Here is a 19,258-nt window from a genome sequence, read left to right on the forward strand (position 1 = left end):
TTCAATTAGAGAAGTAGCATCAGGTAGCAGAAAGCAGCTCCATAAAAGATCTACCTAGGTTCAAATCTCACATGGTGAATGTGTGATGCTGGGCAACTTACTTAACTCAGTTCTCTGAGAGGTTTAAGGCTCCAAGTCTCAAATAGGATGCCAACCGGCATTGGTTCAGGGAGTTTCTTCATCTGGGAGGTCCTTATACCAATAAAATAACAGATCGAATACTTACCCTCACACTTAGCCTATGTTTGCGTATGTGCTTTATAGTTTCTAGCATGCTTTCACTTATTGCAGTATAGCAGAAATGTCAATGGTTTAGGAGTTAAAGGACCTAGGTTCAAATCATGCTCTGTTATTTACCACCTTTGTTGCCTTGGGTCACATAACCTCTTTGGATCTTTGTTTCCTAACCAATAAAATGAGGGGCTGTGACAAGAAAACATCTAAGTTTCCTTCCGGTTCTAAATCTATGATTCTGTTATCTAATTCAGGGCAGCTAGATGGTGCAGTGGACAGAATGCTGGGCCTCTCATCTTCCTGAGTTCATATTTAGCCTTAGATAATTACTAGCTATGTGAACCTGGGCAAGTCACTTAACTCTGTTTGCCTCAATGTCTCATCTGTCAAATGAGCTGCAGAAGGAAATGGCAAACCACTCCAGTATCTTTGCCAAGAAAACCCCAAATGGAGTCACAAAGAATCAAACAGGAGCTCCTCCCTTAGCCGTATACCAAGATGGCAACCTTTCTCCTAAATCTTCTATTTAGATGGCTCTTGGGCCTCACACCTGTTAGAGGGGTCAACTGGATGCAGGCTACTCCCCGGGCTCTATGCACCAAAGCTCCCCCTGAGGAAGAATCTTCCATTCCTGTCTCCCTCTATCAGGATGCTCCTTGGGAATATCTGGAAACTGAAGAATACCTGGCTTGATATGGCTCCTGCCCAGTCTGGGCTATCGATGAAACCACAAAGGTGGTATCCCACCACAGCGAACCTGTAAGACATGCATTCCAGGGAACAAAGTTGCTGGAAACCCTTGCCCTATCTGCCATGATCAGAAGCTCCATGTGGACTTTAGAGATGTGAAGCTCTTGGAACAGTTTGTGTGTGCTCACACAGGTGTCATCTTCCATGCCCCATACACAGGTGTCTATGAAGCAGCATAAAAAGCTGACAGAGGCTATCCTGAAGGCCAGAGACCATGGTTCTTTCAGTTACCACATCCCACTGGTACAGCCACGAGATACTGATTTCAGAAACTCCCATGGAGCTGTGGGCTGTACCCCAGTGGCTCCTGCCTTAGCTGCAGGTGCCTCCTGGTATCCATGGTACAATTAGCAACAGCCACCTGAGAGAGAGCTGGCCCTTCTTCGAAGGCTATATCGAGGCCACCTTAAGGAAGAGAGTGGACCCCCACCAGAAATGATGCCCATACTTGCATCTCAAACTAATGTTCTCCCTGAGGAAGAGGAATCTACAAGTGTCCCCTAGAAAGGAAGTGGTAGATATATTCTGTGGTGCTCCAGAGCTTAAGGATGGATGTTAGAAAGTCCTGATGCCTAAATTGAACTGATTTTTATCCCTACCCTTTTTAGAAATGGGTAGGATAATGGCAAGCTCTGACCTAGCGGAAAAGAGAAAACAGGGAGAAGATAAAATGAAGCATTGTCTGAATAAATGTTTTTGGTCGATTTCACTTCATGCTGCTTCACCCACCCCATATTTTTAAGTTTCAGAGGTAGGGGGTGCCTAACTTGTCAAGTCAACCCTTTATAATAAAAATTATTTTATCAAAAAAAAAAGAATCAAACAAGATTGAAAATGTCTTAACAAAATTATCTAATTCAATTGTCATGATGATCCTATGAGGTAGCAAGGTCAAGTACTATTATTCCTGTACTACACAAAATGAGGATAAGTGACCTCATTAAAGAGAATATAGTTAGAAAGGGGCAAAGACCATAATTTAGAACTGCAGATGCTGTGATGAGTGTTCTTTTTTATATTATACCAGATTTGGTGATGCTAAATTATTGATCTAAGCAATAACAAGCATTAATAAAGTGAAAATAGCTCATATTTCTGAATGAAGTTTTGTGATTCATTGTTTGTTGCACAGAAAAGTAAAAATACTTTTGATATGGACGCAAATTTAAGGGAAATTGGAGCTTTATCGGCTCTTCAGGTGAAGATCCATGATACTAAAGAACTAGTTTTCAAGTGTTTTTTTTTTCCATTACACTTAATGTTTGAGGCTTGTGTTTCTTACATTCAACTACAGAAAGATCAAAAAGATAAAGAATTTACTTGCATTACCCTATTCTGTGAAGTACCTTCAAAATATCAGGAAAGGAATAAAAACCTTGGTATCATAGCAACAATCAAAAGCAGGACACTTACTTGTGCTTTCTGCATATTGAATCAAGAACATTTCTTACAGACTAAGAAAAGCGACTAATTTTTTTTTTCTATTCCAGGGAGAGGAAAATTTTATACTTTAAGTGGGATTAGGGGACAGACCATTAAGTTTTGAAATTTTCTGGGGAGTAAATTTAATTTCCTAAAGTCCCACTCACCCCACTATAGCATGTATATAAATTTGTGTTCTCAAAATTCATGTTGTCAGTTTGCGGTCTGATAGGTCCTACAAGAGGCTTTGGGTAGAATACCAGACCAGGAGTGTGGAAGAGGTGAGATCAAATCTGACCTCAGATACTTACTAGCTGTGTGACCCTGAGAAAAATCACTTAAACTTTGCTTGCCTCATTTTCCTCATCCATGAAATGAGAATAACAGAAACTATTTGTAGGCTCATGGAGAGGAACAAGTGAGATATTTGTAAAGCATTTAGAACAATGCCTACCTTTTGGTAGGACCTTTCCCTAGCAAGATGTAAAGGCTTTGGATATGGGACTAGCAATACAGTATGTGTTGGTCAAGGACCACCCTAGCTAAGTAAAGGAAGCTCAAGTAGAATCAGAACCTTAAGCCTGCATAATTTATTATGCTTAAAGAGTGTTTGAAATTAATGAAAAGACCTGATGGTAGAATAACTATTGGGTACTAGAAGAAACTTGGGAAAATGAATTTCCATGGGAAAGAGTGCTACTTCTAGGCAGAACAATGGAAAACACCTGATCAACTTGCAATATTTGTTGCTAGGATGTTCTAATCAAAACTTGGTCACTGTGTCCTGCTAAATATCCATTATCAGTCTCCTTGTTTATATTTTCCTTTCCCAGCATTATATAATCTTTGTATTTGTTATAATATAATATTATATTGTGTTGTGTTATGTTGTGTTATATTATATTATCATTATATAATTATTTTTCAACTCTGTGCCATCCTTTATCTGGTTTTAAGAGTACACATTAGTCAATCACTATCAGCTCAGAAGAAGGGCATGGAAATTTGAATATTATGGTCCTATCTTTTCCTTTATCAAGAAATAAAATGCTATGTTGGCCTAGTCAGAAAAAAAAATGGAGTATGGGGCCAGTTCTTCAACATTCATCACCAAAAGAATTGCTATTAGGAGATGTATTTTTTAAAACATGGCCACTTTTAGTACATTGCAATCTGTATGCATGGAGAAGATGTACAAACTGATTAAATTATGACTCTAGGTATGAAAGTGTTGTTCTTTCATATATGTTCACCCAAGATAATGAGCAAATATAAAAAAGTATAACAAAATTTATATGGTTGTGTCTCTGTGTTTAATAGGGTAGAGGATAATTATCCTGGTCAAAAAAGAATGTTCAACTGAAATATCAAGATAATAGAAATAAGTGGTGGTGTGTAATATTATTTTTGTCTTGAATTAGCTGCATAAAATATCACTCACTCTGTACATTATGTGTTTAATACATCCTAAGAAATGTAGCAAATGTCATGATTATAATTTGGGACAAGTTAATAGTTGCTCAAAATAAATAGTAATTAGAAACATATAAATTTAATTTGAATCAAACGTCATCATTAATAAACAAGTGATTTCTGCTAGAGAAGAATGTATTTGGTAACTATTTCCTATGGTTTTCGAGAGATTCACTAAGTACAGCCACACTGGCTGTCTAGCACAAGCACTTACAATCACCCACCTTTAACACTTCACAATTATGTGAAGAAGGTAGGATGGGGCAAAATCAAAAGACTTTATCCCTGTGGACTTTAAGAGAATCTCTCTCTCTCTAATTTCTTCGAAATGGGAATAAACTACCAAGGAAGACTAGAGAACAATGAATTTTTTTTCCTTACAAAATAGTTCAAAACCAATAGACTGAGAAATCCATTTTAAAGAACCCCTGCTATTATTTGTAGTGTAAAATATTCTGTGCTTAGTTTATTCACATTAAAAAAAACACACCAGAAAACAAAATTAGCAGTACATTTGTCAATGCAGTCACAGCATGAGAATGTAATTATAATATGAAGGGGATGCAGATGACAGTGTCAACTCAATTTTTGGGCAGTTATCTGATTTGTGCATCTTCCATGTCTCTTTTTCTTCTTTTCCCTCTGGATTCCTGATGGCTATTTTAGGTATATTATGAGTAAATCAAAGGAATAGAAATTCAAATAAATTATTTTAGCTATTTGTTAGCAACCCAGTATAAAGAGTTGATGGAGAAAGAAGGCAAAGCTATATAAACTAAGTTTTTCAGAATCTGTAGATTTTGGCTATTCATATTCTACTAGATCCCGATTAGCAGGGATAATCAATAAATGAACTAACCAATTAATGATGTACTCTATTACTGACTTAGTTCTTCCAGTGTCTTTGATGTTCTCTGACACTTCTTGGTTCAGAGAAATGACAGACCATCTAGCCATTTGAATATTTAATGGGGAATATTTAGTATTTTTAGGTACCTCTGCAATATTAAAAGAAGATGCAGACCTTTAGTGCACTGGGTAGGTGATCTCTTAGCACAGTGCATGGTACACAGTAAGTACCTAATAAATGTTAGCTGCTTGAAAGGATTTCTGGGAAAACACAGATCGGAGCTGCCCAGGATAAAAATGTGTTGAAGGACTGTAATCTGCACTTATGGAGAGAGCATTTACACATGCACAAACTCACAGCTTCACCAAAGTATCAAGGGAATCCTAGCCAACTTGTGCTAAGAGGCATCTTGGAACATGTATTAAAGTTTGTGGCCTTGTTTGTAAGAGAGGGAGTTTGCTTATGCCATTTGCCTGTATCAAAAACCTGAGAAAGAGTCACCTAACTCAAGAGAGATTTTACTTGCTAATAGGAGCAAGCAGGGTAAAATTACTCAGTGTTGTTCCAGTTCTACATGGAATGGCTATATATTTTTATACATTTCAAAGGAAGGAGGTATCTATTTGGTAGCAGTGGTGGAGAGGGGGAATCAACAGTGTTACTGCATTCTGCAATCAATAGCCACAGCTTGAATTTAAATCAGGCCTCAGGCTCTTACTAATTGTGTGACCTTGGGCAAATCACCCAACCTCTGTATGGCTCTAGTTCCTCATCAGTGAAATGGAGGTAATAATAACACCTACCTTCCACAGTCATTGGGAAGATAAAATGAGTTAAGATTTATAAGCACTTTGTAAACCCTGAAGTACTATATAAGTTCTATCTCCTCTTCCTCTCTTTCTCCTTTTCCCCATATAGGTTCTAATCATGAATGTTCCTCCTCCCTGCTACAAGGTAGTTACTCCAAGATGGAATTAGCCTTTAATCTAAGTCTGCCAATCTAAAGTCTCATTTTGCTCGTGGCCCAGTTATGAACTGTTCCAGTTCACATTGATTTCTTCTTCCTCAGCAACTTATTTATTCCATTCATATGATATTTATTATATACTCATTTGTTCTGTTTCTCTTTTCTGGTGTGTATTTTTGTGTCCTTAGTTCCCTGAAAGGAAAGGAATCATGTTCGATGATAGTGTTGGTGGTGTACAATGATGTCTAATAAATATTTATTGAAGGAATGAATGAAATAAACGTATAATCAACTTATAATCAATAAACACAATGAGTGAATGATATATATATAATATATAACTTTGTAATAAATAAAATAAATATATAATAAATAAGCATAATAGATGAAATACATAATAAATCTATGTTCTTGACTAAATCACCATCTATTGTTCTTAAAACAAACAAACCAAGGCAGTATAGGGCTGGATGTCCAGAGTAGGGGTACAGTGCAGCTCCCTAAATTTCCTCAATAAAATCTGAAGCCTGAGAATAAAGTACAACCATATGAGTGATTTTTCTGTGCTGTGATTTCGAACTTACCTGTCATGGGAAAGCTTCAGCTGCTGAGTTTGCTGCTCATGAGCATTGATCAGCAGTTTTTTCAGGAGATCACACTGCTGGCTGAGGTGTAGATCCCGGATTTCTTGCTCCTCAGCACTATGGGTATTGATCATTTCTGACCACTCTTTGGTATGCTGGGCTACAATCTCTTTTACCTGTTCAAGGAAAAGGAGAGAGTTTCACTGGATTCCTTGTGGATCAGTTATGATAGTTATGACCAGGAATGGATTTCCAGAAAGAAGGTATAGCTGTCTGGACCATAGCAATTGTGAGAGGTTTGAATTTTTGGGGAGTGTGTGTTTTGGGGGTCTATATTTGTGTCTTGTTCTCTTGGTCATTTGGGAATGGCTAAATTCCTCTTGACCTTTCATTTAATAAAAATTTATTACCAGGTAAGAAGCAGCATGGAATACAGGATAGCATTAGATTCTAGAAGAACTGTATTGATCACTCATTCAATCAATAAACATTTATTAAGCACCTAGTATGTCTGAACTAAGGGCTGGGGATACCAAAAGTGTCAAAAGACAGTACCTGCTGTCAAGAAGCTTACACTCTAACGGGAGAGACAATGTACAAAAAAATACATAGAAAGTAAACTATATACAGGATAAATAGGAAATAATTAAAAGAGGGAAGGCACTAGGATTAAGAACTACTGGGGAAAGCTTCCTGTAGAATGTGGGATTTTGCTTAAGATTTAAAGGAAGCCTGTGCTATCAGTAGTCAGATTCATGACCTACTTATGACATGTAAAGATTGTATGTGATTTAAATTCTCAGTGTCCCAGTCAATTTTCTAAGATGATAAAATTTTATATAGCAACTGCCAATCTGCAATCTATAAAGGGAGTTTCCTTACTTGGAATTTATTATACCAATGAAATCACAGATACTTCTCCCAAGAATTCCACAGGTGTAATAAATGTGATTAACTTAGACACTTCCTATTCAAGAAATTAGACTTTTGAGGAATAACTATTGTTTAGGGATTGTTATTGGTCCCCCTCCCCCCATTACAATAATTTAGGATTATTCGAAGAGGCCAGTCTGAATCAAGTCTTCCATTAAGTCACAGATATGGCATAAAATGACTCTTACTAGTCATTATGACTATTTCTTCTCTGATTTCTCAAAGGTAGCTAATTTTTTGTTCAATATTTTTGAGTGTATTCATTAAGTTGAAGTTGCAGTGAATTTTTCATTAGTGCTTTCTGGCTTTTAAATAACAAACTGTGTTATTCCTCATTTACAGTTGCTTTTGGTGAATACCCTGGAAAATCTAAGTATATTTTGTTATAAAATGCCAGATCAGACAAGATTTTAGGCCCAGGATGATAGGAAGGAAAAAAATAAAATAACTAAGGCACTCAAGATTCAAATCTCCATTCTGGTCAAGTTAAGTACATGAAGTTCCTGGGTTTAGTGGTTAAAGAATGCTCATTCAGTTGTGTGGATCCAGTGTTTTGAATGCACTCTGACCCACACTGGAGCAGTAAGGTTTGAACAATTATGGATTGATCTTGTTGTCAGTAATATGATCACACAAACCTTGAGGTCTGTCTAGGAAAGGTATTGGAGGAAAGTAGTCATAATACAGAGATGAGAGAAATTTTTCTTTGGGAAAATAAAAAAAAAAGGGTTCTATTTCACTAGAACAAAACTAATTTAAATGATCAATTTTGGGGTGGGATTTGGGTAAGCAGAACAAGTTTCAAATAACTTCTCCATTTTTTTTTGCATGACTTTCATAGAAAATCAAGAATCCTTCTGCTTGAAGAGTTTTCATAACAAACAAGCTGTGAAATAAGCAAGACAAGCTCTTTTATTTCATCATTCTGCATGCATCATTTGTATCATTTTATAAAAATAAACTTCTGCTGGCCTCATTCTCTTCTGTGCATGCCCACTGGCAAAACTAGCGAATTTTCTTACCTTAGATTTATGATCTGATGTCAATGTCTGAATTTTAATTTCAGTTTCTTTCTTCATTTCGAGACAATTACTTCCTCTAAAAAGGAAATATGTGCCAGAAGTTATATATTTTTCCATCCAGTTGGCTTTTGCTAAAAAGATTTCTAGTGAATACAATATGTTCATCAAATATGAAATGTTATGGCTTATGTGAATAACATTTTCAGTAATATATTACACCTTACAAATATTATTGATATAATGATTACTCAATTTAGCCACTTCGCAATGAGATGCCTTTAAATCCAATAATTATTCCATTTTTAGGGGTCTGTCATTGTGTGAGTTTCTATTTTGAATACTATTATTCCTTTTTTTTGCACTTTGCCAAAAAAACTCACATTGGACTGAAAACTGGCAAATGAATTGTGAGCCTTGAAATAAATTTATACTTATGTTCTTTTGGTTTTATACAGCATTGATCTTGGCATATGTTTTTCTTCTTTTTCTATTCTGAGCAAAAAAAAATGTGACTATAATTTTTTTATTCCAGTTCCTAGCCTGGCTTGATCATCTTTTTCCCCTTTCATCTCTAAAGTACTTAAGTGAACTAACTTTCAAATAATTATTTATTGCAGTGATTTTCCTCTTGGAATATATGTATTATTCCATTAATAGCCAAACTAGGACCCAGATCTTAGGGAGCTAAGTGAGCCATTCCTTTTGAAATGCATTTACTGATATTTAAGACACAGTATTAAATCATTGAACTCAGGTAGCCCTTAATGAACATTTTATCATATTTTCCCATTATATATTGTATTATAATTGTTTGTGAAGATTTTTTTCTCTTTACAACTAGACTATAATTCTTATAAATATGAGTACTATTGTAGCAGCAAGCACCCTAGCATACGCAGGGTAGCTGCCAACACAGGTTCTTAGATCTGCTTTTCTAAAGGAAAGCAACTCAAAATGGGTTAACAATCTTGCTTTAATCAAACATATGGGGGCGGCCAGGTAGCACAGCGAGTAAGAGCACAGGCTCCAGTGTCGGGATGACATGGGGATTGAATCCCGGGCTCAGACACTTAGCACCCACCCAGAAACACCTGGCCGTATAACCTTGAGCAAGTTACTTAACCCCAATTGCTTAGGGGCGGCCAGGTGGCTCAGCGAGTAAGAGCACCGGCTCCAGGGTCGGGATGACCTGGGGATCAAATCTGGGCTCAGATACTCAGCACCACACCAAGAAATAACTGGCCGTGTAACCTTGAGCAAGTTACTTAAACTTGATTGCTTTAAAAAAAAAACATATGTCATTTACCTAGTTCCAGGGAAAAAGGTCAGCACCCCGAATTTCAGAGAATACAAACAAGTTACAAGTACAACTTACAAGAAGATGGAAAAACAGATCAGCAGAGAGGCTTCCAACTGTCTGACCATTACATCCATACCTAGTCAGTTACCAGAGAGGGAAGCACCAACATCTGGGTTTTCAAAGCCAGGGGGCTCAACGGCTGCCCAGACTGATTCTGGTCAAACCATACAACTCTTCTCAAAGTGAGCCCCAAAGCAAAACCTCACATCAGGATATATATATATATCCTTCTCCTGGCTCAGAGAATGTCACAGCCCTCTAGACCCACTGCCCAATCAAAAAGCACCAGGTGTGGGCATTCCTGAAAAAACAAGCCTACCTCCACAGGCTCCATGTGACCACATTCAGCCTATTGGGGGCATAGTATATTTTCAAATCAAGCAAGGTTCTCAGAGTCATTTAAACCTATCAAAGGGCCTAGGGGCAGGGAAGATCTTAATTTCCCATTCCCATAAAATCTCTGAAGTTTGGAGTGCTGACTTTTTCCCCCTGAACTAGGTAAATAACATGTTTGATTAAAGCAATATTGTTAACCCATTTTGAGTTGCTTTCCTTTAGAAAAGCAGATTTAAGAACCTGTGTTGGCAGCCACCCTGGGTATGCTAGGGTGCTTGCTGCTACAAATGGCATCACAAACAGGATCTAAAAAGAATTACGGGAGCTGGGATAATTGTTTGTTTCCCAGTTATGGTAGCTGTGACTCTATGGAGCCATGGAACAGGAGAGAAGAATGGCCTGCATGCTGACTTTCATGAGGTGACAGCAGGAATGGTGAGCTGCCTGCATCAGGACTGGGGCAGAAGCCAGGAGCAGCTGCCTCTTGAATAAAGAGAAGGAACCCAGGAGTTCAGAATTCAGCCACAGGACAAGATAAGGACTCTGTGGCAAGGCAGGAGCACTGAATGTGTTTTCTTGCTGCATACCACAGTTTGGGACCCACAGGGAGGATGGAGTTGTGTCTATGTGGGTGGAGGGAAGTGCCACGAATCCCTAAGGAACCCACCCTGTTGGTTTTGTTGCCCAGCCACCGCTCAGGACTTGAAAGCAGGGACTAGGGCTGGCAGATACAGAGGTAGGCCCAGAAGGCAAGGCTGGCAGAGGCAGGCCCAGAAGGCGTGGCCTGCAGAGGCAGAGGCAGGCGCAGAAGGGGCCTGATCAACTCAGAGGGCAAGTGATCCCACCAGCCACAAGGGCCACTACCAGGCCTATCACCAAAGGGCTGGGACTGGAAAGAGCAAGGTAAGAAGCAAATACAGGGGCCCCTGTCCTGGACAGCAAATACTCCTGGGGCTACCACTTCATAGCCCAGAAATTTAAAAAAAAAAAAACCCCCCACCCGAACCCCCAAAGACCAGGATGACAGAGTGAACCCCCCCCGCCCCACCCCCCCCCCCCCAACCCAGAAAACATTGTAACTATTGCCTCAGGGCAAAACCCTCTACAGAAAAGGCTTGGGATCCCTAGAGGAAGGGCAAGGCCAGGCCCCTGACTCAAAATGGGTAGAAAGCAGACTACAAAGACAAAGACTCTGGAGTCCTACTATCCTCAGAGGGAGGAACCAAACTCAGAGGGAGACAATGTGGACTCCACACCCACAGCTGAAACATAAATAGGGAATGGAGCCCAAGCACAGAAAGCTCTCCTAGATGAGATCAAAAGGAACTTTTAAAATCGAATGAAAGAGATAGAAGAAAAAATGAATAACTCTCTCAAAACCAAAATAGCAGAATTAGAAAAACATTATAATGAGGAAAACATCTCTCTAAAAACAAAAGTATATGATATGGAAAAGGAGGTACAAAAATTAACCAGGGAAAATGATTTGCTAAAAACTAGAATCAACCAAAGTGAAACAAATAATTCTATGAGAAACCAAGAATTAGCCAAACAAAACAACAAGAATGAAAAATTAGAAAAAGAGGTAAAATACCTCCAAGAAAAAAATAACTGACCTGGAAAACAGATTTGAAGAAATAATCAGAGAAACATAGGCCTACCAGAAAATCATGATGAAAAAATGAGCCTGGACAACATTCTCGAAGACCTCATTAAGGAAAACTGCCCTGAGATACTAGAACCTGAGGGTAAAATAGAAATCAAGAGAATCCACCGGACACCTGCTGAAAGAGATCCCAAACTGAAAAGTCCTCGAAATGTTGTGGCTAAACTCCAGAACTACCAGGTAAAAGAGAAAATACTTCACGTAGCCAGAAAGAAACAATTCAAATATTGAGGGTGCACAGTAAGGATTGCACAGGATTTGGCAGCCTTAAAGATTGGAGGCAGTGGAATACAATTTTCTGGAAGGCAAAAGACCTTGTGTTACAACCAAGGATCACATACCCAGCGAGACTGAGCATATTATTCCAGGCAAAGAGATGGTCATTCAATAATATAACAGAGTTCCAGACCTTCCTAATAAAAAAGCCAGAACTCAATAGAAAATTCAACCTGCAATTACAAGATGCAACTGTGATGTAGAAAGGTAAACAAGGAAAACACACACACATCCAGTTACTTGATAAGAGCAAACTGGTTATAGACAAGTAGAGGATATGAGTATAAAATACACAAAATGACAATTAAAAAAAATCTTATTAAGGGCTACAAAGGGACTGCAATGGAAGAAAGGGAATGAATGAAGTGGAAAAGGGTAAATTATGCCACACAAAGAGGCATAAAAACTGTATAGCAGAGGAAAAGAAGGGAGGGAGATGGGAGCTTTTCCCTCACTGGTTCTGGTGCAAGGAGAGAATAACAACCAGTTAAGCATAGGACTCTATGGAGAAGAAACGCCAAAAGTATCATTTTAGAGGGAAAGAGGGGAGGGAGAGGAGCTTCGCATGAGATTTGTTCCTGTCACTCTTGGTGTGAAGAAGAAATAACATACTTCATTAAGTATAAAAATATCCAACAGGCAGTAGTAGGAGGAAAGGGCTACAAAAGTGGGGAGTGGTTAGTAGGGAGGGAAGAAGTAAGGGAAAAGGGGAGGAAAAGGGAGGGGGGCTGATAAGGGAATACTGAGGGAGGCAGTGGTCAAAAGAAAAACTATTAAGGGGGGAAGGAAGAAGGGGGAAAAATATGAACATTAACAGGGGCGGGAATAGGATGGAGGGAAAGAAACAGATTACAATCATTACTGTAAATGTGAATGGAATGAACTCTCCCATAAAATGGAGACGGATAGCAGAATGGATTAGAAATCATAATCCTACAAGAAACACATCTGAAACAGAGGGATACACACAGGGTAAATATAAAAGGCTGGAGTAAAATATATCATGCCTCAGCTAAAGTTAAAAAAGCATGGGTAGCGATCCTTTTCTCAGATAAAGCAAAAGCAAAAACTGACCTAATTAAAAAAGATAAGGAAGGAAAGTATATCCTGTTAAAAGGCGCCATCGAGAATGAAGCAATATCATTATTCAACATATATATACCAAGTGGTATAGCATCCAAATTCCTAGAGGAGAAGGTGAAGGAATTAGAGGAAGAAATAGATAGCAAAACTATACTAGTGGGAGACCTCAATGTCCCCCTCTCTGAACTTGATAAATCTAACCTCAAAATAAACAAGAAAGAACTTAAGAAGGTGAACAGGATTTTAGAGAGGATAGGTATGATAGATCTCTGGAGAAAACTGAATGGGGATAAAAAGGAATATACTTTCTTCTCAGTGGTTCATGGCACATAATCAAAAACTGACCATGTTCTAGGGCATAAAACCTCACAATTCTATGCAGTAAGGCAGAAATATTAAATGCATTCTTTTCAGATCATGATGCAATAAAAATTATATGCAATAAACGGCCATGGAAAGAGAGTTTAAAAACCAATCAGAAATTAAACAATTTAATCCTAAAGAATGAGTGGGTCAAACAAGAAATTATACAAACAATCAGTAATTTCATTCAAGAGAATGATAATAATAAGACAATATACCAAAATTTGTGGGATGCATTAAAGGCAGTTCTTAGGGAAAGTTTTATATCCCTGAGTGCATACATGATTAAATTAGAGAAAAGGGAGGTCAACGAATTGGGCATGCAATTGAAAAACCTAGAAAAAGAACAAATTCAAAATCCCCAATTAAATACTAAATTAGAACTATTGAAAACCAAAGGAGAGATTAATAAATTGAAATTGTGAAAACTATTGAATTAATAAATAAAACTAAGATCTATTTTTATGAAAAAACCAACAAAATTGATAGACCCTTAGTCAATATGATAAAAAAAAGAAAGAAGAAAACCAAATTATGAGTATCAAAAATGAAAAGGGTGAATCTACCTCCAATGAAGAGGAAATCAAAACAATAATTAGCAATTATTTTTCCCAGTTGTATGCACATAAACTTGACAGCTTAGGTAAATTGATGAATATTTACAAAAATACAAGTTGCCCAGATTAACTGAAGAGGAAGTAAATTACTTAAATAACACCATCTCAGAAAAAAAAATTGAACAAGCCATCAGTCAACTCCCTAGGAAAAAATCTCCAGGGCAAGATGGATTTACTAGTGAATTCTATCAAACATTTAAAGAACAATTGATTCCAATACACTACAAAATATTTGGGAAAATTAGTAAAAAAGAATTACCAAATTCTTTTTATGACACAAATATGGTACTGATACCTAAACCAGGAAGACTTTATGACTAAACAAGAATTAGAGAACATTACAAATTGTAAAATGGATAATTTTGACTACATGAAATTGAAAAGCTTCTGTACAAACAAAGCCAATGTAACCAAGATTAAGAGGCAGGTGGGAAATTGGGAAAGAATCTTTACAACCTATGTCTCTGACAAAGGACTCATTTCTAAAATATACAGAGAATTGAGTCAAATTTATAAGAATACAAGTCATTCACCAATTTATAAATGGTCAAAGGATATGAACAGGCAATTTTCAGAGACAGAAATTAAAGATATCTATAAGCACATGAAGAAATGCTCTAAATCATTATTGATTAGAGAAATTCAAATCAAAACAACCCTGAGGTAACACATCTCACCAGTCAGATTGGCTAAAATAACAAAACAGGAAAATGACATATGCTGGAGAGGATGTGGGCAAATTGGAACACTAATGCATTGCTGGTGGAGTTGTGAACTGATCCAGCCTTTCTGGAGAGCAATCTGGAATTATGTCCAAAGGGCTATAAATACTTTCATATACTTTGACCCAGCAATCACTCCTAGGGTTATATCCCAAAGAGATCATAGAAGTGGGAGGAAGACCCATATGTACAAAAATATTTATAGAAGCTCTTTTTGTGGTGGCAAAGAATTGGAAACTAAGGGGGTGCCCATCAATTGGGGAATGGCTGAACAAGTTGTGGTATATGCATGTTATGGAATACTATTGTGCCATAAGAAATGAGGAGCAGACAGTCTTCATATTTACCTGGACAGGCTTATATAAACTGATGCTGAGTGAGAAGAATAGAACCAGGAGAAATTTGTACACAATTACAGACACAATGTATGTGTGATGATCAACTTTGATAGACTGGACTCTTCTCAGCAATGCAGTGATATAAATCAATCCCAAAATACTCATGATGCAGAGAAATTTGTGCATCCAGAGAAAGAACTAGAAAGAACTGAGTTTATATCTAGGTGGAAGCAAAATACCTGATCTTTTTCCTTTTCTTGTTTGGTTTTATGTCCTCTTTACCATTTTTCATTCCATCTGATGCAATCCATCTTTATAACCTGACTAATGTATAATGTGAAAGTATTTACAGATCCTATACTTGACTGTATGTCGCCATGGGGGGAAGGGGAGGGAGGGGACAAAATGTGACACTCAAGGAATTGTGGAATTGAATCCTGTAAACTAAAAGGAAACAAATTAATTAAAATAACAATAATAATAATAATAAAAAGAAAACAGGGGCTAGAGCAGTGTGGGGGAAAGATTCCCCCTAATTTTATTAAGACATTTTTGTTTTGAATTGAGGGGATTATAATGCTATGTACTTTGTGTTTAAGGCACTGTGGCCACTTAGGTAACTAGTTGTTACCTTATGTATCTTGCAAATGTGATGTCTTTATTGTTAATGCTAATTAAGATATAAATTGCCTATGTAATGGGCTCAAAAGATCTTGGGGCTGAATGTTATGGGAATAGGAATTTAAGATCTTCCCTGCCCCTTATAACTCTGAGAACCTTCCTTGATTTGAAAATATAGTATGCCCCCTAATAGGCTGAATGTGGTCACATGGAGCCTGTGGAGGGAGGCTTGTTTTTCAGGAATACCCACACCTGGTTGCTTTTTGATCAGGCAGTGGGTCTAGAGGGTTGTGACATTTTCTGAGCCAGGAGAAGGCTATATACATATGTAGCAGCAAGCACCTCAGTGTCCCCAGGGTGGCTGCCAGCACAGGTTCTTGGATCTGCTTTGATAAAGGAAAGCAACTCAAAATGGATTAACAAGCTTACTTTAATCAGTCAAATATGTATCGTTTACCTATTTCAGGGGAAAAAGGTCAGCACCCCGAACTTCAGAGTATACAGACAGAATTATCAAGACAGAGAAACAGATCAAGTAGACAGTTTCCAAACTGTCCAACCATTACATCCATACCAAATTAACATCTGGGTTTCAACATCTGGGTTTTTCAAAGCTGGAGGTCTCTCAACAATGGCTTCCCAGAGTTTTATCTAATCAAATCACAGAACACTTCTCAAAGTGAGCCCCAAAACAAAGCTACACATCAGGGCTTATATAGCCTTCTCCTGTCACAGAGAATGTAACAACGTTATTGACTCACTGCCCAATCAAAAAGTATCTACTGTAAAACAAGCCTCCACCCCAGGCTCCAGGTGCACTTTAGCCTAGGGGCAGGGAAGATCTTTAAATTTGCATTTCCATTACAACATATATACATAGTGTGTCTGTGTGTGTATGTATATGTATATATGTATATATATATATATATACATATATATATATGAAATTTTGTTTTGGGGCTCACTTTGAGAAGAGTTGTGTGATTTGACCAGACAAGACTATGGGCAGCTGTTGAGCCCCCTGGCTTTGAAAACCTCAGATGTTAGTGCTTCCCTCTCTGGTAACTGACTAGGTATGGATGTAATGGTCAGACAGCTGGAAGCCTGTCTGCTGATCTGTTTCTCTGTCTCCTTGTAACTTGTTTGTATTCTCTGAAGTTCAGGGTGCTTACCTTTTTCCCCTGAACTAGGTAAATGACATATGTTTGATTAAAGCAAGATTGTTAACCCATTTGGAGTTGCTTTCCTTTAGAAAAGCAGATCTAAGAACCTGTGCTGGCAGCCACCCTGGGTAAGCTAGGGTGCTTGCTGCTACAATTATGCATTCTTTATAGTTCCCACAGTGTTGTTCACATGGACACTCAATAAATATTTGCAGAACAAGTACTTTGGCCCAGGAGTTCTTAAGTGTGTGTGTGTGTGTGTGTGTATGCTGGACCCATCTGGCAGTCTGGTGAAACCTGTGTACACCTCACAATGATTTTTTTTTAAATCATAATTAAAGGAAATGCAAAATTTCAGTTAGAGGTTAGTGAATTTTTCCCATCTAAGTTCACAGACCTTCTAAAATCTATCCACAGATTCAGAGGCGGGAGTCCTTGGACCACAGGTTTGAGAATTTTAGAATGTCCATCACATTTTGAAAAGATAGTATCTCCTAAATTAGCATAAATTGATTGAATTCTAGAAATTGTGATCTCAACTGATTAGAAAAATCTCAACCTCTCATTCTTGTTTTTTTTTTTTCATTTATTTTTGTTGTTGTTGTTTTTCCTGCTTAATTAGACGTTCACTGAGAATGAATGTGCTTGAATTTTACCTGGTTCTACATTACTAACTTTACCTGTCTCTAACTGATGTCATCATCCATCCACTGCTACTAAGTATGTGCAACACATCTAATCAGGGAAATTCCTTTATGATTAACAATCTGTGTGAAAAATTCTTCTTCCTTATAGTTAATTGAGCTTGCCTTCTATTTTCTAGTCATGGTAAGGGTTTCTTATGTTCTTGAATTTTCTGCTTTCTTCCATGTTCTGGCTTTACCCTCCCCACATTCATGTATACTTAGTGCAATGTGCTAAGGTTAATGCACATCATGAAACACAATTGTTGTATCATCAGTCAACCAATGTAATCAATGTAGCTGGATGCACCTCCTTTTTGCAATTTTTTTCTTCAGTCCCTGTATTGTTGAGTGTGCAGATAGGATACTAAATCAATATGAAAATTTCCATTAATTTTGGAAGAATTTTCTGCTTGAAACATTTCCAGTAACTAAGGAGCTATCCCTGACCATCATACTTGGCAGATTTATACTGTAATTTATCATCACGTAATTTAATCAAATAGGGATCAGGTTTAGACAATCCAAGCCCATATTACTTATTTTTCTCCTGATCACTTCTTCTTTGATTTGGATTATCAAGGTGATTGACTTAATGTTTGACTTCATTATGGGCAGGAGTAGTATACCTACACTTAATACTGTGTAGGTTTGGCAACAATTGGGGTTTAAAGAGTGTTCTACAGAGGTAGTGTTGAATCCACTTAGTCTTTTCCATTTCATTCAATAGTGTCTTATTTATTGAGAACACTGTCAAGTGCTTTAGTCTCAACTGATGTTGAAAATAAATTCAAATGTCATATTAGAGATAATAATTCCTCCCCCTGTCCCCATCCAGATTCAGTGATACAGATAGAAAGTAATACACTCTTGGGGGAATTATTTGCAGAAGAAAGATAAAGTCAGGCTGTACAGATTAAACAGTTCTACCAGTTATCTTTGGCAGTTAGGTGGTGGCACAGTGGGGAGAGTGCCAGGTCTGGAGTCAGGAAGACCTCTCTTTTTGAGTTCAAAACTGGCCCCAGACACTTACTAGCTGTGTGACCCTGGACAAGTCACTTAATTGTGTTTGCTTCAGTTTCTTCATCTGTAAAAAGAGCTGGAGAAGGAAATGGCAAACCCCTCTAGTATCTTTGCCAAGAAAACCCTAAATGGGGTCACAAGAGTTGGATATGACTGAAAAATGCCTGAACTGAATAAACCAGTTATCTGGCTAATTTGTATATATCATTAATTTGTTAGAGAGGTAGTGTGGCCAAGAGGATTCATAATTGGGCTTGTGATCTGATCTGTTGTTGGAGGATTTTCCATGCTAATGAAATCACAGATTTTTGATGTGTATAGTATAATTGCACCCTTGTAGAAGGTAGCCAAAGTAAGATTTTTCTAACTAGTATATCCTAGTCTTTATCAATACAGTACACATAATTATAGGTGCCTATAAATAAGAACCATTTACCCTTTAAGTAGATTACAAAACTTGTTGGTTTCAACTCTATACAATTTAAGTCCCCTAAGGGCAGGGGCTATTTCTTTTTTCTGTCTTGTATTCCCAGGGCTGAGCACAGTGTCATTATTTAATGTTTGTTAAACTGATATTATTAAATCAAATCTAGGAAACTAGAACTTAATAAGAAGGTACTCCAAAGTGAAAAGGTCTTAAAATAAAGATGATTTATTATGTTTGCATGACTGTAGTTTTCTAGAATCATCCAAAATAAACCCAAGGTTTTTTATCCACAAAAGCTTGCAGGGAAAGCAAAGCACCAACCACACACTTCCTACTGTCCCTCAC

At 37.6% G+C, this 19,258-nt stretch overlaps 1 protein-coding gene and 1 pseudogene across 10 annotated transcripts in view; one reads left to right on the forward strand and one right to left on the reverse strand.

Annotated features, from left to right (window-relative positions):
• The window catches only part of PLCB4 (phospholipase C beta 4), a 537,045-nt gene that overhangs the window by 12,864 nt on the left and 504,923 nt on the right, over positions 1–19,258 (reverse strand). For all 10 annotated transcript variants that reach the window (XM_069065424.1, XM_069065423.1, XM_069065418.1 and 7 more), the window contains 2 exons: positions 8,236–8,311; positions 6,281–6,456 (listed from right to left, as the gene is read on the reverse strand). In XM_069065424.1, coding sequence (XP_068921525.1) covers positions 6,281–6,456; positions 8,236–8,311 — 252 coding nt within the window. The remainder of the gene's footprint in view (positions 1–6,280; positions 6,457–8,235; positions 8,312–19,258) is intronic.
• On the forward strand, positions 596–1,810 carry LOC138144118 (small ribosomal subunit protein mS40 pseudogene; annotated as a pseudogene).

The sequence above is a fragment of the Petaurus breviceps genome, unplaced genomic scaffold (assembly GCF_028583685.1).
Source record: "Petaurus breviceps papuanus isolate PSGF00001 unplaced genomic scaffold, PetGlider_PUasm1.0 90686, whole genome shotgun sequence".
Lineage (NCBI taxonomy): Eukaryota > Metazoa > Chordata > Mammalia > Diprotodontia > Petauridae > Petaurus > Petaurus breviceps.